Raw genomic sequence first — 27,022 nt, forward strand, 5'->3', positions numbered from 1 at the left:
GTTGAAGATACTTCTAAAAGTTTTTGATTTCATACAACTATTAGACATGTGCAAAGCTCTGATTGGCACGGCAGCTTGTTTTGCTGACCAACATTTTTTTTACCTGTTTTGTGGCCAGGACTTGGTCTGTGCTCTTCATCCTCAATAATGTGTCAATTTTATTCAGATGTCACTTGTAGTTTTTTTTGCATATAGAATGGGAAGTGCATGGAAAGCACTGCTAGGGATGTTGATAGAGGGAGATACATCAGTGACATTGAAGGGACTCCTAGAAAGGCACACAGATGTAAGAAAATGGAGGGTAATGTGGGAAGGAAGGGTTAGATTATGTTATAAGATCAGAACAGCATGGGCCAGAAGGGCCTGTTCTGCTCTATGTTCTAATGTTCACACTACATTCTGAAGGAGCAACTAATGAGAGCTGAGTTGTCCCAGAACACTGCTTGACAAGTCAATCCACAAACAATGTAGTTGCTACATAGATCAGCAGTGGACACAGACAGCTGTTAGGTGACAGTGAAAGTAGATCACTGAAATGGAACGAGTTAATACTGAAAAATTCACTTTTTTTCTAACTCAAGGAAATGTAGAACAGGAGCACTAAACATGTATGTGTGGAATGGAGTGGCCAACACTATACTCATCATTTCCAAATCCCAGTAGAATAGGATGAAGACAGGAACAGGATAATTTCTTGCTGTTTACTTCACGGGTGAGGAACTCAACACTAACAATAAATGAAACAACACTTGTGACAAATTTACATTTAAAAATTAAACCTGGTTCTGATTTGTGTCCCATACAGAGTATTAGGCAGTCATACTCCTTTCTCAATTATTGTATAGAAAATTCCAGCTCTCAGTATTGATAAGAAACACTCTCGGGATATGATAGAACCATGCTTAGATTTGGAGTAAATTTCTGCACCAACAATATATGGTTCAGCTCTGACCTTAGTGCATAACCCCTGACTGTGACTACAGGATAAAATTTCCATTTTCCAAATCATTACAACAGACATCTTCTGCCATCACTGATTGAGATCAAGCATTTAATGCAGTTCTATGGAATTCAGTGGGCCAGGCAGCATCTACAGAAGAAAATGATCAGACAACATTTTGGGTTGAGACCATTCATTTGGTCTTTTGCATCCTCCAGCATCAGTGTCTTGAATCTCCATAAATCAATTTTACGAGGGGTGATTGACAAGTTTGTGGCCTAAGGTAGGAGTCAATTGTAGAAAACCAAGCACATTTATTTTTCAACAGTCCCCTCCTACATTTACACACTTAGTCCAGCGGTTGTGGAGCATATGGATCCCTTTGTAGAAGTTGGCATCTTGGACTTCCACAAGTGGTCCACACTGGGGGTGATTGATAAGTTCTTGGCCTAAGTTAGAAGGCGATGTATAACTCATCTCCTTCTACCTTAGGCCACAAACTTATCAATCACCCCCCGCTGTGGACCACTTCTGGAGGTCCAAGACGCTGACTTCTACAAAGAAGGGATCCATATGCTCCACGACTGCTGGACTAAGTGTATAAGTGTAGGAGGGGACTATGTTGAAAAATAAATGTGCTAGGTTTTCTAAAATTTACTCCTACCTTAGGCCACAAACTTATCAATTATCCCTTGTTATGTTTGTGTATTCCACTGCCTGGCATCTAACTATACTGACAGAATCTAAATTCATTTTGCCCCCAACAGAAGTTCACCATACCAGATAGGAACCTAGATCTCAGGAGTAAAGGGGGAGTTTCTAACTGCAATTCCTGTACTGTAATAGAAAAGTTAATAATTCAAGCGATAAGTTAAAATCAGAAGCACTGGAAATTCTCAGCAAGTCAAACAGCATTCAGTGGAAAGGTTGCTAGCTATTTCTATCTCTCTCTTCATAGATACTGCCTGACTTGCTGAGGATTTCTAGAACTTTGTTTTCACTTGAAATTGCGAGTACTTGCAAGTTTTTTTTGATCGTCACTGAATAAGTTGAATTAGGTGATGTGATGCGGCTATATAGGCATCAATTGAATTACAACTTATGAAATTATGTAGAACCATAAGCATCTCATGAAAGGCTTGTAACACTTAAGACATCAGCATATTTTGTTAACAGAACTGGACCACTAGGTGGCACATTTCAATTTCAGGGAAATAAATAATGAGTCAGCATCAAAATGTACCAAGTGCCAACATTTCAGCTGCCCCTAGACAGATTTTTGCACAAATAGATTTTCAGCTGAGTGTCAACCAGATGTAATCAATTTCATTATGAAATTAATTTCCTGCAGTTACCAAACAAACCTTTATGTTATAAATTAGCTACAGTGTAAGTGAGAGTTAATTGCACAGGGAGAACAATAATTCTTGTTTTACTTCTAGAAGCCATGTTACCCTTTTTTTTACCTACCCTACTGGCAAAATGTTAAGTAATGGTAATAAGACTAGCCTTAGGAGTTGCCCAAAGTAAATGTACAATTGTTAAAAAGGCAAATGCATTTAATATTACAACACGTGGAAACTTAGCTGACACCTTGATTGCAATTCTTTGTTAATTCATAGGCTGCGCTGATCAGGATTCGAACCCAACCGTAGAATTTGTCAGATTTGAGTTGTTTTCTTTACTTCTTTGGCAGTCGTTCAGGGTCAAAGCTTCCACTCTTGTGGTTGAAGTGCCTAATAAAATCACTTTGGGATCCTGCTGCAGAGGGGAAGAACTGATTAGCACATACAACAGGAGTGACTGTGCTCCTTCTGCCATTTTTGGTTAGACAACTGATTACTTGGAGTGGCATATGTCTCTACCAAAAAAAGGTGCAAGGTGCTCCTTCCCTCTGCTAGCCTGCTGGTCACCCTTGGGCAAGAACAAGGGTTTCTAGGAGTCCCTGCTTAATCTCCCCCCCCCCACCCCCGATCAGTGTTACGTGAAGCAATGGGAGCAGGTGGATGGTTGTATGAGCAGCTGGTGTATTTCACAAGTCCTGGTTATGCATCCACTGATGCCAGGCAGACAATCTCTGAAGGGTATTGATAATGGCTGGGGTCACCCATCTTGTAAGACACTGCCCAGAAGGCAATGATAAACAACTTCTATAGAAAAATTTGCCAAAACAATCAGGGTCATTGGAAGACCATGATTGCCCAAGTCATACATCACAGCACATGATGATAATGATGATGATGAATGATTGCTCCCAAAGAAACCTGGGATTCTTGGTGTACTCCCACAAGTTCCTTCATCATTTCCATTAACAGGCTGATATGAACAAGTCAATCCCCTTAATGGAGATGATCAAATTTGCAAATTGCATTTATTAAATTGAAAAAACACTTGATTTTAAAATCTCTTTGTTTTAACAATGGAAGACAACATAATATTGGAAATAATAGGAAATTTAGAATAAGAGCAGAAAACATTGGAAACACACTAAGCAAAATGTATAGTAAGAGGAACGGTTAACATTTCAAGATTAAAGACCATTTGTCAGATTGGGAGGAGAGAAAATAAATTAGTATCAAGCTGCAGGGACGAAAGACATCCCTTTTATAGGATGGGATCAGGGTTGCTCTGGAGATAAGCTGTAAACCTCCGGCCACAAACTTAATGGAGGCAGTTAGGGAGAGAGAACATGGCCACCATGCAGTCATCTTAGTGAGAGCCAATTCATTGAATCAATATGAATCAATAATGATTTGGGTTGTGGCTTTAATATCTTATGTTTCCTGGCATCAACAGTTTAAAAACATTCCTGTATGCACTTTGCTCATTATATTATAGGTATTCTGAAAATTGATGATTGAGCACATGTACAGCCACCAGTCTCCACTTAAAATAAGACTGAAAGCTTTAAAAATACCAATTCCAAGGAGAGTAACCACAAATTGTTTTAATAAGTAACAGGTTTTATTATATGAATCCACTTTAAGTTATAAAGACAATTTTGAATGAAAGGCACAGTGAGTCAGACAATTTTGAAAAAAACATGGAAACTAAATAAGAACATAGAAAAGATGTGAGGATAGCATTTGTCAGCATTTTACAACCTTCAAATCCCATTCATAATTTCACTAGTCAACTTCATCTTCACTAACGTTATGAGTACAGAATAAAAACTACTGTCCATGTGTACATGAAATGGATCATTTTATGACTTCAGTGTCTGAGAAGTTTGAAAAAACACTATTGCTTTCTACTGTACTTTGTGATGTTGCAGCATTCAATTCCTTAGAACAAAGCTAACTTACGCTAGTTTTAGACTCAAAAGGATCAGCATGATTTCAAATGGAGATAAAAGCCACAAAATTGCTTTATGGGGAACAGCTCAACATTTATCCAGATTGAACCACAAGCATGAAAGTAGCTGGCAATGGTGTTACTGCTGCACTTCAGCTAATCAGCAGCAAAAGCAGATTTTCCACCCCAATTCCACATAAACATTTTTTTTTGATAAAGTGGAAATGAATTAATATAGCTTAGTTAAACAGAAAATGTTCACCATAAACTTTCAAAATTACAATACTGTACTAACATGTAATAAACAGCAGAAAGCAACTGTCATCTGTGTCAGCCCAGTAAATCAGTAAAAAATAGAACCAGTTAAGCACATGGCAAATGTAAACTTGTGACCAATAACTTCACCCCAGTGATAAAAGATGCAATTTTCAAATACAAACGGCTATTGAAAGATGTCCTTGTTTTGCTTCTGCTTTGTTTCCTTCAATAAATAAGTGTCTTCTATCTAGATGAAGGTAATTTTGTAACAACTCTTACTCTTTGGTTTATGCACAAATACTATGTGTCTTCCTGCTTCCTGTAGAAAAGACACTTGCTTTATTTTATTTACAGAAAAGTCAACTTGGTTCTGTTTTAAGTACCCCCTACAGGTTCTTAAATTATCTTACTTTTCATTTTAAATTTCATTTCTACAAATTAACCGCTGGTCACTAATTCATGCTGAAGGTTGTGTCATGTTATACTTGAAATTAATGTGATTTTTGATCCTCTCCCTATACTTTGTAGAACATTAAATTATTGCTTAATGGTGATGAAGAGATGGCTAAGGTTTGACAGAATACCACAATTCCATGTTTTTCCTCAGTGCTTCAGTTTACAGATGAAAAGTTATATATATGTTCATATACTTTCAAAGTAGAATGAGCAAGTGTATCAAAATCTTGCACATTTTAATGGCAGCACATGTAAGTTATTTTTAATAAACTTTTAAAATGTTTCTTTATTCAAAATATAGAAATGCAAGACAACATCAGTAGGTTTAAGCCTTGAAACAGGCTTTTAATTAAGCAAGGTTTCCTCAGTAAAGGCATCAACCGCCCAATTTTTGACAGTAATGTTATGCTATGTCAATTGCCCTTTGACACATGTGCAATCAATAAATCTGTCAGAGTCTATTATCTCCAGTGACCTGCTGATCTTCAGCTACAGGCCGAGAGCAGGTCAATAAAAGCTCAATGCTCTAATCAGATAATCAACCCCACACATGGGTTTGCAGATATCCATTCAGTTCCCAACACAATTTATTACCTTGTGCTGTTATATCTTCATAGTTTCATTCAATGTAAATTTACATTCGACACAGGAACCACTCTCACATTTGACTAATTGCAGTCTCAAATCTAGAGTGATGTAAAAAAACAATAGATTCCATTTGAGCTACCTTACATTGTTATTCAGCTTTGCAAGGTAATCTCGCAATTCCCTTGCTGCCTGGAATCGACCATATTCTTTCTTTGGGTTGGCACATTCTTCAAGCAAGGCTTCCAGTCGGCCAACTCTGACAATTTCTATAGGAGGATTATGCAAGAGCCCTCCGGATGTACCACGCCAGATGGCATACCTGGAGAGCAGATTCTGGCAGATAGCATAGTAGTTATGGTCAACTGTAACACGAGAACATAAAATATCCTTTGAAAATGATAGGCAGGCTTCTTTTCCACAATCATCAAACTTGCTCTCGTACCAGACATCCCAATTCTGAGGCTTATCTGTAGGGAATAAAAGTGAATACGTTTGATCAATACTTCAAAAAGCTTGCAAATTCATCTTCATCTGCAAATTCAGTTTAAACTTCAGTTAAAAAAGGGAAAAAGAACCACTATAAACACTACAAAACTAGTTCACACAGACAGCGAGAGAGTGATCAAGACTTGGCCCACTATGCTGACCATTTTTACACCAATCCTATTGAACCATGTAATTCTCACCACATTCCCATGAATTCTAACAATTCTTGCTGCTAGTCTCTAGTAAATCAATTAAAAGAGCCTAGTTATTACTTAAAGCTCTGCCCATATTTAAATTTTGATGGTAACTTCTTAACTGAAATGTTTACATGGACATCTGCCCCAATAAGTCCTCAAAATGTGCAGGCCAGATCCACGTTTTTCAAGAATGCAGTTTATCAGCATTTTAATGAAAAGTATCTGATGGAAGTAGTGGGTGGTGGCTCCATATGTCACTACTACAGGGCATGATGACCCTGCCTTACATGAGTCCCGGGCTCAGCTGGCTCCGGCTGACAGTACCCGGTATGAGCGCGTATCCAGAGTTACGGATCCCACTGCCTCGTGGGTATCTTTGGGAGAAGAGAAGGCTAAGGAGTAAACCCTACACAAATCCCTAAGGCGGTTGGATGACATATCACATCACCTCCCAGCAGCTCCTGCAGCCAAGCTGATGCCAAATGTACTGCTTTGCATTCCTTTGAACCACATCTGTGAGGCTGAGAGGGGGATCTTGATGTCTGGGCAGCCCAGGATCTCCATATTCATTGCCCAGGTCCACGCCCAGTCTTAAACCTGGCGCATACATTGTCTACTTAGACAGACGGAGCCATCACATCTAATGGAAAGCTGATTCTTTTGAGTCTTTCACTTGTGACATCTCTCTACAGTATAGAGGATATGGACTCAAAATTATAATATTAAACATCTATAATAATAACTTATTATCTTGGTGGGTCACGACCATAAAGTCAGTGAAGAATTAATAAGTAAGCTCAACTGCCTTTAAGCAAAGCTAAATCCGAGCTTCTTATATAAATAACTGGAAATAATCTGGACTTTGACAATAAAGTGTGGGCAAACAAGGTTCAACTTTAATAAGTATCAGGTCTGTTAGAAGAAGAAAGATTATAAATCACAAAACCTGTTGTAGAAAGTATCTCAACTACAAAAGACAGAATCAATAGGATCATTAATTTAATTTGTCTTTATTAAATAAACAAGGGTATCTCAAGAGGAAAAAAAATTACATTAATTAGCATTCTGTATAGCCTGCAGCTACGTTAACTAATATTCAATCCTGTCCCGGTGGTCACCAGGATTTCAATAGTGACATGGCTCTTGAAAGTTTAAGCTAAAAGTAACTTGGGATACTGAAGTGTCCCAAGGAAAATCCAGATACTACAGTTTGCAGTATTTCATCCACTGTATCTTCTGCATATATTCTACATCTGTTCAGGAATCTAAGGAGATTGGCTGAACAGAACACAGGGTTGACTAATCATTGAGTATTTGTAGTATTAATACCAGGTTTCAGCAAATGAGTGCATAGAATATTAGGAAAAGAACAAAAACAAACCAGATACAAAAACATTCACAAGATCACAAGACAAAGGAGCAGAAGTAGGCCATTCGGCCTATCAAGTCTGCTCCGCCACTCCACCATGAGCTAAACTATTCTCCTGTCTAGTTCCAATTTCCAGCTTTTTTTCCCCATATCCCTTGATAGACTAATAAAAACCCTCAACGATTGAGCCTCCACAGCTGTAAGTGGCAACAAATTCCATAAATCCACGACCCTCTGGCTAAAATTTTTTTTCTTCATTTCTGTTTTAAATGGGTACCCTCTAATTCTAAGCCTGTGACCTCTTGTCCTGGACTCACCTACCAAGGGAAACAGCCTTTCAACGTCTACTCTGTCCAACCCTTTCAACATTCCTAATTTAAATTAGGTAGTTATAAATGAAAATCAGTTTACCATCTAGACAAGACTTCTATTGCTCTTGGATACGCAGCACATCAGTTATGTATGAACTGTCCAGTTTGGCTGGTGTACATGACCAATGAAGTGGTGGAGTGAATGGTATAAAAGCAAGATTTTTGGCAAATGCCCAGAATCAATGAATTAATTGATGTTCCCAATCTGATAAAGACCCACATTGGTCTGATGATTATGGTAAAGTATAGATTTGATCATTATTAATTTATAAAAATCTTACTTTTATGCTTTCAGTGATATTACTTACTGAAAGTTGCCAAACAAATTTCGGGTCCTTTGGGAGACCCAGAAGGAACCACATGGACACAAAGTAGGATATCTGTTCCATTGCACGTATGTGATTAAGTTATTGAGTTAAGAAATGGCAAGAGTAAAAGGACCCTAATGGCAGTTGTACACAGGCCTCCAAACAGCAGCCGGGATGTGAACTACAAATAACAGAAGGAGATAGAAAAGGCAAGTCAGAAGGGCAAAGTCATGATAATTGTTGGGGATTTTAACATGAAAGTGGATTGGGAAAACCAGGCCAGTATGGGACCTGAAGAGAGAAAATTTGTTGAATGTCTAAGGAATGGCTTTTTAGAACTGGCTTGTTGTTGGACTGGGTCTTTTGCAATGATCTGGAGGTATTAAGAGAGCTTAAGGTTAAGGAAATCTAAGGAAACAGTGATCACACTATGATCCAGTACACTTGAAAGAGAAACTAAATTCCAATGTCAGTATTTCAGTGGAATAAAGGAAATTACAATGGCATGAGAGGGGAACTGGCCAAGGTTCACTGGAAAGGGACACAAGCAGGAAGGACAGCAAGAGCAGAAATGGCTGGAGTTTCTGCGAGAAATGAGGGAAGTGCAAGACAGATATATTCCAAATAAGAAGAAATTTCTGAATGGAAGAAGGACACTACTGTGGCTGACAAGTAAAGTCAGCGCCAAAGTAAAAGCAAAAGCTAATGGCAAAATAGAGGATTGGGAAGCTTTTAAAAACTTGCAGAAGGAAACTAAGACAGTTATTAGGAAGGAAAAGATAAATTATGAAAGGAAGCTGGCAACTAATATCAAAGAAGATACTAAAACCTGTTTTAAGTACATAAAGGATAAAAAAAAAGTTGAGGGTAGATATAGGACCAATAGAAAATGATGCTGGAGGTATTGTAATGAAAGACGCACAGATGGCAGAGGAAATGAATGTGTATTTTGCATCAGTCTTCACAGTGGAGGACACCTGTAGTGAAATTTACTACCGAGAAGGTGCTCACGAAGCTTAATGGTCTGAGGGCGGATAAATCTCCTGGACTTGATGGAATGCACCCTCGGGTTCTGAAGGAAGTAGCTGGAGAGATGTGGAGGCAATTACAATGATCTTTCAAAAATCAATAGATTGTGGCATTGTACCGCTTGACTGGAAAATTGCAAATATTACTCCGCTATTTAAGAAGGCTGGGAGGCAGCAGAAAGGAAATTATAGACCTGTTAGTCTGACAGCAGTGGTTGGAAAATTGTTGGAATCGATTGTTAAGGATGAGATTACAGAGTACCTAGAGGCACATGACAAGATAGGCCAAAGCCAGCATGGTCTCCTAAAAAGAAATTCCTGCTTGACTAACTTACTGCAAGTTTTTGAGGAAATTACAAGCAGGGTAGGGAAAGGAGATGCAGTGGATGTGGTGTACTTGGATTTTCACAAGGTCTTTGACAGGGTGCTGCACAGGAGGCTACTTAGCAAGATGGAGTTACATGGGAAGTTACAAGCCAATGAATTACAGGGAGGTTACTGGCATGGGTGGAGCATTGGTTGATGAGCAGAAAGCAGACAGTGGGAATAAAGGGATCCTATTCTGGCTGTCTGCCAGTTACCAGTGGAGTTCTGCAGGGGTCAGTGTTGGGACCACTGCTTTTTATGATGTACATCAATGATTTGGATTATGGGATTAATGGATTTGTGGCTAAATTTGCTGATGATACAATGATAGGTGGAGGAGCAGGTAGTGTTGAGGAAACAGAGAACCTGCAGAGAGACTTAGATAGTTTAGGGGATGGACAAGGAAGTGGCAAATGAAACACAATGTTGGGAAGTGTATGGTCATGTACTTTCGTGGAAGAAATAAACAGGCAGACTATTACTTAGATGGAGAGAGAATTCAAAGCACAGAGATGCAAAAGGACTTGGGAGTCCTTGTGCAGGATATCCTAAAGTATTGGTCACCAACCTTTATAAGCCCAAGATCCCCTACCTCAGCCTTAGTGAAAGGCAAAATCGACTCCAAATCTATTAGCTACATGCATGCGCACCGGGGCAGAAAAGACCAGAAGTAAAACCCCGCAACCCGGAAGTTGAAATAACATATAAACACCAGGGATCACCACCCATTTTTTTGCACCACAGTCCGGTTTAATATTGACAATATTCTTGCGGACCGGCCGACCAGGGGGTGTTAAACACAATGGGAATACAGCGATACTCGAAGCAGGTTCCCTATGTCCAGTCCATTCCACAATTTAGTTGACATGGCTCTCAGAGGCTGACCCGTTTGCTCACATTTTTTCTGGGGGAAAAAACTGAATGGGTTTTTCTTTCAGTGCAGGGTGCTTGGACTCAGGGTACCAAAGCAGTTTTAAGGGCTTCATTGCCTCATTAGTCACGCATGCGCACTGGGCAGAAAGAACGGAACTAAAACCCCGCAACCCGGAAACAGTCTCTCAACAGTATTTGTGAATTCATTTTACTTTTTTTTTCCCCGGGATCTACTAGGAAAGTCTCCAAGATCGACTAGTCGATTGCAATCGACGGTTTGGCTACCACTACCCTAAAGGTTAACCTCCAGGTTGCGTCAGTGGTGAAGAAGGTGAATGCAATGTTGGCATTCATTTCTAGGGGCATAGAATATAAGAGCAGGGATGTGATGTTGAAGCTCTAGAAGGCAATTGTGAGATCACATTTGGAGTATTGTGAAGAGTTTAGTGCTCCTTATTTTAGAAAGGATATATTGACATTGGAGAGGGCTCAGAGAAGATTCATGAGAATGGTTCCAGGAATGAACGGGTTACTACATAAGGAACGCCAGACAGCTCTTGGGCTGTATTTCCTGAAGTTCAGGAGAATAAGGGGGGATCTCATGGAAACATTCCGAATGTTAAAAGGCATGAACAGATTAGAAATGGCAAAGTTATTTCCCATGGTAGAGGTGTATAGGACAAGAGTACACAACTTCATGATCAAAGGACGTCCACTTAGAACAGAGATGCAGAGAAATTACTTTAGTCAGAGGGTGGTAAATCTATGGAAATTGTTGCCATGAGCAGCTGTGGAGGCCAAGTCATTGGGTGCATTTAAGGCAGAAATAGATATGGTCTTGATTAGCCAGGGCATCAAAGGGTATGGGGAGAAGGCAGCAAAGCTGGGATGACTGTAAGAATTGGATCAGCCATGATTGAATGGCTGAGCAGACTCAATGGGCCAAGCGGCCTACTTCTGCTCCTATATTTTAGGGTCTTATACAAGGATTGCTCAGCAGAGATAGACCACAAAGATGGAGGAGAGGGGCGAGACAATATTCAGTTGTATTTAAAGATTCACTTTGATCAATGCAACAATGGATCTTCGGGCATGCAGCATACTAGGAGAATTAGAAATGGAATATAAGAGATGATTACAGTACTGGGAGATATTGAATTCAGCTGTCTTAGAGAATAAAATGGATGAAATAAATGAAGAGTACAAAGGTTGAAAGATAAACTTGTGTGAAGATGGGCATAAGGATAGTTTTGAAAAAAAGAGGGACAGTTGTAGAGCAAAAAGGTAATCAGCAATAATGGAGTATTATTAATAGGAAAGATATCTGAATGCTCAGGTATTAAGTGGGGAGAGATCGAGGCTATAGAAGTGAACAACATGAAAAGGTTTAAAGATTATATGGCAATAGATTTTAAAAAATGATTTATTGCTATATAATCTTAAAACTTTCACATTAATATGAAATCACTTTCAGATAACTTTTTCTATGAAATTGTAGATAGTGTGGCATGGTTGCGTCGCACTCAATTTATTTAAGAAGCACTGAGAGTCTTTCATGCTCAGTTTAATGAACAGAACAACGTACCAGCATGGAAGACCCCTCCACCACCCCCTCCCCCCCTAGTTAACAAAGATTCTAACAAACATCTTCAGCATTTTTCTGGAACAGTCCACTGTCCCCGCAGGCTTCAAGGCAGTCACCATCATCCCAGTGCCCAAGACAGTAACCTGCCTCAACAACTACCATCCAGTGTCACTAACTTCTACAATAATGAAGTGCTTCAAGTGGCTGGTCATGGATCACAGTAAATTCTATCTTCCTGCTACATTGAACCCTTTCCAGTGTGCTTATAGCTCATTCGGTCCACTGGCCATTGCTCTCCACTCTATTCTGTCCCACCTGGAAAATGGTGTCCCAAATGTCAGCCTGCATTGCCAGGAAGCTGTTTATCAACTTCAGCTCAGCATTTAATATGATCATCCCTCAGAAGTTGGTGGGTAAACTGTTCACAATGGTTCTTAACACCTCTCTCTGTAACTGGATCTGGACTTCTTGACAGAAGGCCACAGTCAGTCTGTGCCGGCAGAACCATCTCTAGCTCCATCACAATGAGCACCAGTGCCACCCAGTGCTCCATGATCAGGCCACTACTGACATGTGACTGCACTGCTAGATCCAGTTCAAACTAAGTCAAATTTGCTGATGACACAACAGTGGTTGGCCTCATCAACAATGACAATGAGAGAAGAGGTAGAGCAGCTGGTAGAATGGTGTGAGCACAATAGCTTGACCCTGCCTCAACGTGGACGAAATCGAACAGATGATTGTGGACTTTAGGAGGGTGCAGGCTGACTACTCCTCTCTGCACATGCATGACTCATCCATGGAGTGAGTTAGAAACACCAAGTTTCAGGATGTGTACTTAAAAGATGATCTCACCTGGTCTCTCAACACCATCTGTTGAAAGCACAACGGTGTCTCCACTTCCTGAGGAGATTGAAGCTTCTCCCTACACCCCAACTTGTCATTCTGACCAATTTTACAGGAGGACCATTAAGAATGTCCTGACTACCTGCATAACCGCCTGATATGCGATTCACAAGGCATCTGACCACAAGTCCCTACAAAGGATTACGAGGACTGCGAAGAGGATCACCAGAGTCTCTCTGCCACCAATCATATGCAAGGCCCTGAATATTGCCAATGGTCCCTCTCTTTGACCCCTAACATCAGGCAGGCTGCCCCGTAACATTAGGACAAGAACTGTTAGTATGAGAAACTGCTTCTTCCCCCAGACCATAAAACCACTGAACGCTCTGCCATCACCCAATTCTCATCATGCATTATCCTGTTTACTTTTTAACTTGTGTCATAAATGCACCTTAGTATTTGTTAATTTACTAGTGGTAATATGACTTTATGTGCTATGAGTGAGTTATCTGTACTGTGTTGTGCACCTTGATCCAAAGGCACATTGTTTCACTTTGGCAGTATACATGTGAATAGAAGAACGACAATAAATAGACCATAAACATAATATAAACTGAAACAGAGAGGCCAGAAGACATAATCCAGAGATACAGATACAAATACAGACCCATTATGAAAGGTTGGAATTTAACTTAGAATAGAATTTATTTGAATCTTACATCCATCCCACAATGCGTTATGACTCTGTTGCAATGTACAGACATGTGAATTTAAAAGTCTAATGGCTGGTAAAAAGAAGCTTTCCCATAGCCTATTGGTCCTGGCTTTAATGCTGTGTAGCGTTTGTCAGATAGAAGTCCCCAATGATCTTCCAGGCCTTCTTTTTTGCACCTGTTGTTATAAATGTCCTCAATGGCGGGAAGTTCACAGTCACAGATACGCTGAGATGTCCATACCACTCTCTGCAGTGCCCAGCAATCAAGGTTGGTGCAGTTCCCGTACAGCCAGTCGGTATGTCTCAATGGTGCCCCTGTAGAAGGTCTTAAGGATTTGGGGGCCCATGCCGAACTTCTTCAGTCGCCTGAGGTGGAAGAGACGCTGTTGTGCTTTTATTGCCACACAGTCACTGTGTACAGTCCAGGTGAGATCTTTGGTAATGTGTATACCAAGGAATTTGAAACTACTCACCCTCTCAACTGCAGACCCATTGATGTTGATTGGACTGAGCCTGTCTCCATTCCTTCTGTAATCCACAATCAGTTCTTTTGGTTTCTGGACACTGAGGGAGAGGTCGTTATCCTGTCAGGGTATCAACCTCTTCCCTTCAGGCTGTCTCATTACCACTAGAAATAAGGCCAATCAAAGTATCATCTGCGAATTTGAGCAGCAGATTGGGGCTGTATGTGACAGTACAGTCGTGGGTGTAAAGGGAGTAGAGAAGGGGACACAGAGCACAACCTGGGGGAGCACCTGTGTTGAAGGTCAGAGGGGCTGAGGTGAGGGAGCCTATCCATGCTACCTGTCGGCGATCCAATAGGAAGTCTAGGATCAGCTGCACCATGTGGGATGCAGGCCAATGTCTCTGAGTTTCCTGTCAAGTCTGGAGAGAATTATGGCGTTGAATGCTGAACTGTAGTCCAGAAACAGCATTCTAACCTATGCATCCCTCTTCTCCAGGTGAGTGAGGACAGTGTGTAGTGCTCTGGCAATGGTGTCATCAGTAGACCAGTTTTGTCGGTAGGCAAATTGTAGGATGCCCAGTATGGGTGGTAGCAAGGGTGGAGTGATTCAATTAGCAATGCTAGCACCAGTGACCATGAAACTACTGCAAACTACTGGATAAATTTCATTAAAATGCTTTTCGGGGAAGAAAATTTGCTCTCTTTCCTTGGTATGCTTATGAACCAATGTGTTGAACCCTCTGAAATGATTTACAAATGAGTTATCTGGAATGGATAATGAATGCTAGCCTCTCTGGTGATGTCCACATTAACAAATGAATTGAAAATTCACCAGTCAAATCAGAGTTCAAAATCAGTAATGTAATCTACAATTTTTTAAAAATGATGCAGCTTTATAAGTTTAAATGAGAAATATAAGAAAGATTTACAATCAGAATGGTTAACAGTGGTGAACATAAGATGATACAATTTTTAAATCCATGAGAATGGCAGAAATAGAGATTTTCTGAAGGGAGCTGTAAAATATCTCCAATCACTAATATGTTAAAAGTATAAATTTAAAACAGGATCCTCAGGATGTCTGTTGCTCTACAGGCTAACTATCAATCAAGATACTGATTATTCATTTTCAATTATCTAAGTTCACAATAAATTAAATATCACTTTATTGAAATATGTATTTTCTTTCTATTGCATAACTGAAATCAGGAAAAAAATTACCAAATGTTACATTAATGTAGGAACATTGATACAAAACCCAATTTAATTTCATAATCACTGACTGACAAAATAATTGAGTAAATTAGACCAGCTGGTTTTTAGTTAAATTACTGTGCAGAATATTAAAGAGTTAGCTTTGTCAGTTGCTGTTGAAAGCATTCTTCAGGTTTTAGTGCACTGCATGCTAAGGGAGACTTCCTTACAGGCATATTAAAATGATGAAAATTCTTCAATATTGGTTATCTAGTCAGAAGATTTAGTGCCTAAATTATATCCAGTAAGGAAAAAAAAATGATGATTTGACCCAGATACACATTAATTAGTCTGATATCTTACCTATCTCTTAGCTGATCCACTCTAAAGCTTAACAGGTATTGTAGAAAGGAAAATACTAATTTGCTAACAGTATAGAAATGTTGATAAAGCCGACTTCTAAAACTTGTATGCCCTTTTAAAATATTACTCAAGAGAAAAATTCTAATTATAGAAATTTCTCAAATTTAACTGTTGTATTTTAGCTTCCTAATACAGATTTTTTAGGGCAACTATAACATAAAACAGCAAGCAAATTCCTTACTTTCAATGTTCCCATAAAGTAAAAATGTTGACAGAATGAATAAAAATACCAAGTTTAGAAGCATTGGACACTTGATGTGATGTATTGTAACATACCAAGGAATAGGCACTCCTATTCCAGGTACCTTATGCTAGGATCAAACACACTGCTCTGTTCTCTACTCTTGTCCTAAAAAGATGCAACAGCCTCACATCAGCTAGCCTCTATTTACTGCACTTGCCTTTATTTCTTTGGTTCCTTCCTTCCACTTACACCTTTTAGTTTCAAGGCAGAGATAGCCAATTGGTGGCAATTTTGTACTGCAATCACATGCACACAAGCAGTTCAGACTAGCCAAATACATTTCACAGACAATTGGTTATTTTTCAATTTATATTCGAGGCTAATTTCAGGCACTTTAGAATAGCTATTTGAAGGTTAATTGGGGATACAGCAGTGGGAGCCACTTAATTTAGCAACATATAAATCAGGCATTAGATCTCTCATCACAAAGGATCCTGTGTGGTATACGCGCCACTCTAGGTTAGTTATAGAGTTGCTTTTTGGCCCACCATATCTCAGACATCCCACCCTGCAAAAACTCATTTCAGGGAGGTAGCACCCCTCACCCCTCCCAGGTCAACCTCCAAGGGTGTATGTAATACCTTGTTTAGTGATTTTGTCCAATCTGTAAACCAAGTTGGGTATATGCAGAAAATGTGACATTGAAATATGTACTTATATTATCATGGAGTCTTTTTTTTTCATTCTATTACAACTTTAAGCAAGTCTACAGGGAGTTTGGCCTCATCACATAGGATATCAACAGAGCAGCTCCTTAGCAGCTAGCCAGCAAGTTTAGATAACATTAGCTATGTTAATGAATGAAGGACACCTGTTAAACTCACCTCAACATGTCTTTTACATTTTAACCCACCATGGGCAATAGAAAAGTCATTGTTTTTGAGTCTGACTATAAGGCCCACCCACAGAGAAAATTGATAGGTCTACTTAGCACAAAGAGAGACCAATCAGGATGCTCCCTCTCACCATTTCTCTTCCTCTCCATCTCAAAAAAATCAATTTCCGGCATATTGTATATATTTTGCAGGCATCAGGGAGCCGCTATCAATATGCGGGAGACTCCCAGGATAGGTGGGATGTCTGATACCTATACTAACCATCATGCTCATCTAATCTAATACTATTTGCCTATATTAATTCCCTATCCTTTTATGCCTTGTTTATTCAAATTCAATCCAGATGTTTCTTAAATGTTGTTACTGTTGCCTCTTTTTTTCACATTTCATTCCAGATACTAACTACTGTGTGAAAAGATAGACGGACAGACACACTTTATTGATCCTGAGGGAAATTGGGTTTCGTTACAGTCGCACCAGTGTAGAAATATAGCAATAAAAAACCATAAATAATTAAATAATAATAGGTGAATTATGCCAAGTGGAAAAAAGTCCAGGACCAGCCTATTGGCTCAGGGTGTCTGACACTCCGAGGGAGGAGTTGTAAAGTTTGATGGCCACAGGCAGGAATGACTTCCTGTGACGCTCAGTGTTGCATCTCGGTGGAATGGTCTCAGGCTGAACGTACTCCTGTGCCTAACCAGTACATTATGGAGTGGATGGGAGACATTGTCCAAGATGGCATGCAACTTGGACAGCATCCTGTTTTCAGACCAATCACTCCCAAGGTCCACTTTAAAAATTCTCCCCCTTATCTTAAAACCATGCCCTCTAGTTTTAGATAACAGACCTGCCATGGGAAACATACTCTGGCTATTGACCCTATGTATGATTTTAGCATGTCATCTCACATCCTACTTTCCCCAAGAGAAGCAGTAACATCCTATCCAATCTCCCTTTACAACTCAAAGCTCCTTCCCCCATCCAATCTGTGTAACGATCTTTAGAATCTTTTCTTTGCCCTCTTTAGGCATCTTTTTCTGCAGTGTTGTGACTGAATTGTGACAATTCTCCAAGTGCTGCCTAACCGAAGTTTTGTACAACTAATACGATTTACGAAATGTTCAGTATGGATGCCTTCTTCATCGTCCTGTCCCATGTGTTGCCACTTTCAAGAAACTAGGTCCTACACCCCAAGTCTCTTTGCTCAACAACTCTCCCCGATTCTTAGATTCCTTCAATCTGTAATACATGATAGAATAGCAGAATAAAGCAGTGTTAGTTTTTACTTAAATAAAATGCAGATCTGAGGGATATAAAAGCAATGCCAATGCTAGTCATTTAAAATCAATTAGGAATCTCATAGAAATAGATTGTGAAAAGGTAGTTTTGGCAGAGAACAAAAATACCGTGACTAAACAAGATTTGAAACTCATTTTGTGTTTAAAGGGTATTTGGCTTAAATATTACAATGATTGTTTAATCCATATGTAACATTTGCTCATTTTTGTATAATCTTTCATTGTGAGGACTGTACCTGTTCTCCACTATATCTGCACATCTTTATATTTGCTTGATGAAATAATACGCAAGTGGCTAGCATTACAATTTTTTTAAGCATGAATTATTTCTGAAAGCAATCATTAGATGTGCACTTTGCTGGCTCCATTACTTTTCATGAATTGCACTTAACGTCAATAGCTTGCTTGATAAGCAGAGTTTGTAAAATATTTGGAAGGTTGCAAATAAAGAACAACAAATTTTAAACCATTACATTTACATTTCAAAATGCGGACATTGTATTTACTGGAAATGATACGAGATTATAAATTAATGAAATATAAGTCCATAGGATCTTAAGACATATGTGCACAATTATATCACTTGGTCCATTGAATCTGTTCTGCCATTCCATCATGGCCAATTTATTATCCCTCTCAACCCCATTCTCCTACCTACACCCCATGACATTTGACACCCTGATTAACCAAGAATCTATCAACCTCTGCCTTAAATGTCTTGGCCTCCATTGCCGTCTGTAGCAATAAATTCCAGATTCACCACCCTCTGGCAAAGGAAAATTTTCCTCATCTCTGTTCTAAATGGACATCCCTCTATTCTGAGGCTGTGCCCTCTGGCCCTAGGTTCCCTCTCTATAGGAAACATCCTCTCTACATCTCATATGTTAACTCTTTTATTCCTGGGATCATCCACATGAACCTCCTCAGGACCCTCTCCAATGCCAGCACATTTTCTTTCAGATAAGTGGCCCAAAACAGCTTTCAATACTCCAAGTGTGATCTGACTAATGCCTTAAAACCTCAGCATTGCATCATTTCTTCTGTATTATAGTCCTCTCAAAATGAATGCTGATACTGTGTTCGCCTTCCTTAACACCAACTCAACCTATAAGTTAAACCTTTAGGGAATGCTGCCTAAGGACTTCGAAATTCCTCTGCACCTCCGATTTTTAAATTTTCTTCCTATTTAGAAAATACTCCATGTCTTTATTACTTCTACCAAAATGCATGACCATGCACTTCCCTACATTATCCATTCTCTCAAACTGTCAAAGTCCATCAGCAGACATCCTGCTCCCTCTTTAGATTGCGAACAAACCTGACAACAAAGCCATCATTTTTTTCATCCAAATCATTGACATATAACGTGAAAAGCAGTCCCAACCTCAGCCCCTGCTGATCACCACTAGTTACCAGCAGTCAGCCAGGATAGGCCTGTTTTTTTCCCCAACCCGTTGCTTCCTGCAAAGGGTATAGAGAGAAGGCAGGGGAGTGGAGTTGACTGGAGGAATTGGATCAGTCCATGATTGAATGGCAGTGCAGACTCAATGGGCCAAATGCCCTACTTCTGCTTCTATATCTTATGGTCTATCCATGCTGGTATTTTTTCTTTAATACTAAGAGCTCTTATCTTGTTAAGCAGCCTCATGTAGCACCTTTTCAAAGGCCTTCTAAAAATCTAAATAAATATCCACTGACTCTCCTTTGTCTATCCTGCCTGTTATTTCCTCAAAGAATTCCAACAGATTTGTCAGGCAAGATTTCCGCTTAAAAAAAAAGGGACAAACCTATTTTGTTCTGTACATCCAAGTACTCTGAAACCTCATCCTTAATAACAGACCTCAACATGTTTCCAAGCACTGAAGTCAAGCTAACTGGCCGAAAATTGTCTTTTTTCTGCTTCTCGCCCTTCTTAAACTTGGTGCTCTTAATGATCTCTACCAGGGAGCCATCGATGTTCAGTGGAGAGTGGTCGCTCCGTGCCCTCTTGAAGTCAACAACCATCTCTTTTGTTTTGTTCACATTCACAGACAAGTTGTTCGCGTTGCACCTCCTCTCTGTAAGCTGACTCGTCGTTCTTGCTGATGAGACCCACCACGGTCGTGTCATCGGTGAACTTGATGATGTGGTTTGAGCTGTGTGTTGCAGCACAGTCATGTGCCAGCAGAGTGAACAGCAATGGACTGAGCACACAGCCCTGGGGGGGGGGGGGGGGGGTCATCGTTCTAAATGTGATGGTGTTGGAGATGCTGCTCCCAATCCAGACTGACTGAGGTCTCCCAGTCAGGAAGTCTAGGATCCAGTTGCAGAGAGAGATGTTCAGGCCCAGCAGTTTCAGCTTTCTAATCAGGTGCTGAGGAATGATTGTCTTGAATACTATGGAAGTTAGTACCCAAGATGGAGCTGACTAATTTTATAACTTTCTGTAGCTTCTTTCAGTCCTGTGCAGTAAAGCCCTGTATTAGACAATGATGCAGCCTGTCAGAATGCTCTCCACTGTACATCTCTAAAAATTTGAGTGTTTTAGGTGACAAATCAAAACTCTTCAAACTCCTCATGAAATATAGCCACTGTCTTGCTTTCTTTATAGCTGATTGACATGTTGGAACCAGGTTAGATCCTCAGAGATCTTGATACTCAGGAACAAGGAAGATCTTGATACCCAGGAAACTGTTCACTCTCTCCACTTATGATCTTTCTATGAGGATTGGTTTACGTTCCCTTTTCTTACTCTTCCTGATTTGATTACATTTTTTATCAACAGAGCCACCCCACACCCTCTGCCTACCTCCTTATCCTTTTGAAACAATGTGTATCCTTGCATTTTAAGCTTCCAACTATGATCCTCTTTCAACAGATGATCTTTTTTCACCTGCTAACCTCTAACTGTGCTACAAGATCATCTACCTGATTCTGTATACTATGTGCATTCAAATACTTCAGTCCTGTATTCATCACTCTTTTTGATTTCGGCTCCCTGATGCACTTTAACTCATCCCACTGACTGCAATTTTACCTCAAATCCATAAGATATAGGAGCAGAAGTAGGCCGCTTGGCCCACTGAGTCTGCTCTGCCATTTCATCATGGCAGATCCATTTTCTACTCAGCCCCAATTTCCTGCCTTCCTCCCATATCCCTTCATGCCCTGACTGATCAAGAATCTATCAACCTCTGCCTGAGACATATCTAGTGACATGGCCAATGACATACACTGTACATACTTTGATAATAAATTTACTTTGACTTAGGCTACATCCACACTAGACCGGATAATTTTGAAAATGCCGGTTTCACGTAAAAACAATAGGTATCCACACTAAGCATTTTTGAAAATACCTCTATCCACACTGAAATGGAGGAGATTTCATCGAATCTCTTCCCCCTGCGCATGCGCAGGACACATCTACCGAAAACAAGTGACATGTTTGGCGTCGAATCTCGCTGTAGAAGTGCGCGTTTGTGTAGTTACAGACTAGAAAACTTAAAGTGATGGACAGCTGTTGGATTTCGCACAGGAGAATTTAAACCAAAAAAAAACAAATACTGGAGTGTACAGCGGCAACCGACAGGGAGTTCACGGGCAGATTAACCTGGCTGACGATGAACATTGAAAAACTGACTAAGTCTGTTGCATTAATAAAGCACCTTGTTAAATGTATAAAACATATCTGCATCAGTGTTATCTTGTATTTCCATATAATGTTACATTAGGTTGTTACACATCTATTGTCAGAGAAGTACTTGCATAAATAGGTAAACCACCTTCATACAAATAAGGACAGAAAGCAGGGCAAAGTGAGTACAGTATACTTATTTATTCAGTAAGTTATGGGTCAAAGTATTTGGTGAGTACATTTCTAACTCTTCAGGCTTCAGTCTCGTTGCCGTCTATTCTGAAATTGTTAGGTTGCGTTCAAGAAAACAATGAAATAGCACACTGCCATCTGATAGCGTTTTCAAAAGTCTCCGGTTATTCCGTCCACACTGATCTGCCCAAGCAGCGTTTTCAAAAATATCCACCTTGGAAAGCATTTTTGAAAAGCTCCGGTTTCAGGAGACGAAAATGTCGTTTTAGTGTGGATGGAGGTTAAAAACGAAAAGAAAAAGTAAGAGGAGAGCCAGACTGGGAAAGAGAGAAGGAAGTGACGATGCCACATTTTAACAAATCCTGGACAGATAATTACAAGATGATGCTTGTACGGTGCTGGAGAATTGTCACACTGTCCGAGGTGCCATTCTTTGTCCCTGCCCTCCCAACATAGCAAGATTCGTAGTACCAACTAAAGAAGAGCAGTGGGAACCCTTCCCACTGACCCAGGGGCAATATTTATCTGATTTAGTTTTGTTCTTTGACAGATAATCTGGTCACTGTCATGTTGGTGTCTGGGGCAGCTATACGTTTATAGTTACCCACATAGAGTCAAAGAGAAGTACAGCACAGAAACAGACCCTTCAGGCCATCAAGTCCATGCTGAAACCATTTAAACTGTCTTTCCTGATTTACCTCCACTGGGATCATAGCCCTCCATATTCTTACTATCCAAGTACCCATTTAAACTTCTCTTTAACACTGATATTTTCCACACTTGCAACTCTGAGTGAAGAAGTTTCCATTCATGTTCCCCTTGTCACCTTTCACCCTTAAGCCATGATCTCTGGCTGTAGTCCCACGCAACCGCAGTAAAAAGGCCTGTTTGCATTTACCCTATTTATACACTCACAATTGTGTATACCTCAATGAAATCTCCTTTCAATACTCAAAGGTTCATTTTATTAACAAAGTATATAAGCAGAACACAATTCTGAGATTTTTCCATAAAATGCAGAAAACCATAGAAGAACCATCAACCTCACCACCCCCCCCCCCCCATAATTTTACCTCGCTTTCAATCTTCTACATTCTAAAGAACACGGTCCTAACCTATTCAATCTTTCTTTCTAAGTGAGGTCCTCTAGACCTGACAATATCTTTGTAAATTTTCTCTGTATTCCTCTGAACACTCTCCAATGCCAGCACATCTTTTCTTAAATGAGGGACCCAAAACTGCTCACAATACTCAAGGTGAGGTCTCACCAGTGCCTTATAAAGCTTCAGTAATACATCTTTGCTCTTGCATTCTAGACCACTTGAAATGAATGCTAACCACCAACTCAACCTGAAGTTAACCTTTAGGGTGTTCTGCACTCCCTCTGCATCTCAGATTTTTATATTTTCTCCCTGTTTAGAAAATAGTCCGCACATTTATTTCTACTACCAAGGTGCATGACCATGCATTTTCCAACATTATATTTCATTTGCCACTTTCTTGCCCATTCTCCTAATCTGTCTAAGTCCTTCTGCATCCTACCTGTCTTCAACACTAACTATCCTTCCACCAGTCTCTGTGTCATCTGCAAACTTGTCAACAAAACCATCTGTTCCGTCATCTAAATCAGACATAGACAGACATACTTTATTGATCCCGAGGGAAATTGGGTTTCGTTACAGTCGCACCAACCAAGAATAGTGTAGAAATATAGCAACATAAAACCATAAATAATTAAATAATAATAAGTAAATTATGCCAAGTGGAAATAAGTCCAAGACCAGCCTATTGGCTCAGGGTGTCTGACACTCTGAGGGAGGAGTTGTAAAGTTTGATGGCCACAGGCAGGAATGACTTCCTATGATGCTCAGTGTTGCATCTCGGTGGAATGAGTCTCTGGCTGAATGTACTCCTGTGCCTAACCAGTACATTATAGAGTGGATGGGAGACATTTATATACAGCATAAAAAGAAGTGGTCCCAACACCAACTCTTGCAGAACACCACTAATCACTGGCAGCCAACCAGAAAAGAATCCTTTTATTCATTGCCTCCTACCAATCAATCAATGCTCTAACCATGTTATTAACTTTCCTGTAATACCATGGTCCCTTAACTTGGTAAGCAGCCTCATGTGTGGCACCTTGTCAAAGGCCTTCTGAAAGTCCAAATGTACAACATCCACTGCATCCCTTTATCTACTTGTAATCTCCTCAAAGAATTCCAACAGGTTCGTTAGGCATGAGTTTCCCTGAAGGAAACCATGCTGACTTTGTACTACCTCTATCATCTCATCCTTAACAACTGACACTAACATCTTCCCAACCACTGAGGTAAGGCTAACTGCTCTATAATTTCCAGTTGGTGCCAGAATGTGTGGCAACACTTGCAGGCTGCCCCCAACATATTGTGTTGGTTGTTAACACCAATAACTAAATTTCACAGTATGTTTCAATGTACACGTGATAAGTAAATGAACTTGAACCTTTCTCCAGCAGTTTTTTTTGTACCAGATTCTGGCATTTATAGTCTCTTATGTCTCCTGACAAAATTCCTTCTGTGACAAAGTGCCTTCAGAAGTGCCAGAGACGTGCTCCAGAGCTATCAATTCCTCTAACTAAGCCTTTCCATTATGGAGACACAAGAGATGACAAATGCTGGAACCCAGAGCAACATAGTCTGCCTGATGAATTCAACGGGTCAAGCAACAGCAGTGGAAAGAAAGAAATTGGTGCATGTTTAATTGAAGCTCTGCATCAGGATTCATTATAATTAACAAACCAGTCATTAATAGAGGGATCAATGGCCTATCATCAACACAAAATTCACCAATAATGCATTAAACAATGTTCAAAGTGAATTCTGCTGGGATCACTCAGGTTTGGAAGCATTCGCAAAAACTGAATGCTCGCAGAAAACAGTCCCATTTTATAATCTCTTAGATAATGAAGTAATGGACTAGTCAGTGTCCATACATAACATTTCAATAATACGCGCTGTTAGGTCCATCAATGTCAAACAACAGATGTTCTGCAATGGTGTAAGGCAATGACCATCACCAGCTAGTAGGAATCTAACCATCTGTCCTTGAGATTCAACAAATTTACTGTGATCAAGTTTCCTTTCATCAACATTCTGGTGGCAATTTAGCATTAATCAGAAGTTAAATGGATCAGCCTCATGAATGTTATGCTTGCATAGACATATCACAAGACAGAAGCACTGCAGCAAAATACTGATTTGCTGCTAGAAGTGACAGCCACACAGTGACGTGAAAGGGTCCTCATTTGCTTGGATGAAAGTAGTTCCAATACTATTTAGAATAAAATGATAAGCAGACCACTTGATTATTTCCCCTACAACTCCAAAAACTAGGACCTCTATCACCGAGCCAAGACAAGCCTAGACAACAACACTCACATCTTAAGAATGAATAAGAGAAAACTACTAAATTCATTTCTTTGGACATGCAAATAAGACATATTTATCATTTTTTTCCACCTTGAAAATCATCACCTCAATACCTAATTGCAGGTTTAACGATTTCCCAAAACAAAAGCTTCATCAGGCCTAGTTTAGATAGAGCTGGCAATTTCACTGATCTAACATTTCAGATTATATAAATTAGCAATGCTAAAGTTCTCAATTCATCTCATGCAACACATTCACTTCCTCTAGTGAATATTTTAATCTGAGTTTTTCCCTATGTAGATTTCCAATTCTCACGATAATAATGTATTTTCCCCAAGCTACCAGAATTCTCCTCCAATAGCAAATATATTCAAGATATCAAACTGACAGGAATGACACTGAAATAACACCAATCATATTTTAGAATGAGTATCTGACTCCATGAAATAATTATTCTTATTCCTGCTGCCATGTATCCTTGTCAGAATAGTACATTCAGTTAAAATTTCCATTTACTCAGCAATCTCAAAATATTTTCTGAACAGTCATCGCACCAAATTGTGACATGTGTGAAAAGAAAATGCCATCCAATCACTGGAGATTTTGTTTTCTAAAAGACCTATTGTTCCACATAATTTCCGAAGTGACCTAATTTCTAAAAGAAAATTATGTCACTAAATTTTCACAACATGACTGTGACTGAGTAGATTCATGTGTATTGATTTTAGTTGGAAAGTGTTATCTATTTTCATCCATCTCAGGCCAAATGAAGAGCATTCAGTGTAGATAGGACTGTGATTTATGGCACTCCTGACTTTTGAATGATTTTGACAACTATGTTTCTCATTCCCACAGCAGTCCAATTTTAAAGGTGAAAGGTCAGATGCTTTAGTAATGTCCGTAGCTCTGGGTTAGGAGGTTGTGGACTCGAGCCCCACACTTGACATTCAGACAAATATGGTGATTAAATGGAGTGCCTACACTCTGAAGGTGCCCCCTTTTGGACAAGTTTTTGAATCAAGATCCCATTTGCTCTCTTGAGTGACTGCAGAAATCTCCACACTTACAGGGAAAAACCAAGTGATCAGATGAAACTTAGCAAATAAGACAGATTCTCACCTTGAGTTTCATTTACTGTTTTGTTGTTTGTGGTACACACCTAAGCTACTGTTTACATCATTACAACATCGACATTTCAGAAATTCTGCCATGTAGCTTGATGTCATGGAGATGCCACATCAATGAAATCTTTTTCTTTTAAGGTTCAGAAGAGATTTCTACTAATTCTTACATGGCTGGACACAACAATGAAATGATGATGCTGGGGAACAGAGGAATGATTTCAAACTACCTTTTGATCAATTTCATCAGGGCAACATTTCATCTTATGAATCACAATTACTGCTTCAATAACCATATCATTGCATGTGCTACAAGTGCAATGGAAAAGTCAGCCAAAGATGGAGGATCAGAGACCGAAGCAATCAAAGTTTTAATAGGCAGTGTCCAGCAGTTCTCAGCTATTTATGACCAGAAATCTCTCAGGTCAGATTCAAGATATAACTGATAGATCACAGCCAGCACAACAATAGAGTACCACAAATGGTCTATGCCTCACAGAATTAGGGAGTGGGAAAAAAAGTTGAATCACGTCTCTAAT

The 27,022-nt window shown here is 39.7% G+C and overlaps 1 protein-coding gene across 5 annotated transcripts in view; it reads right to left on the reverse strand.

Moving 5' to 3' along the window:
- Positions 1-3,888: 3,888 nt before the first annotated feature.
- Positions 3,889-27,022, reverse strand: part of dipk2ab (divergent protein kinase domain 2Ab) — a 202,470-nt gene continuing 179,336 nt past the window's right edge. For all 5 annotated transcript variants that reach the window (XM_059993679.1, XM_059993641.1, XM_059993650.1 and 2 more), the window contains one exon: positions 3,889-6,003. In XM_059993679.1, coding sequence (XP_059849662.1) covers positions 5,672-6,003 — 332 coding nt within the window. In that variant the 3' untranslated portion in view covers positions 3,889-5,671. The remainder of the gene's footprint in view (positions 6,004-27,022) is intronic.

This window comes from Hypanus sabinus, chromosome 2 (assembly GCF_030144855.1).
Source record: "Hypanus sabinus isolate sHypSab1 chromosome 2, sHypSab1.hap1, whole genome shotgun sequence".
Taxonomy (NCBI): Eukaryota; Metazoa; Chordata; class Chondrichthyes; order Myliobatiformes; family Dasyatidae; genus Hypanus; species Hypanus sabinus.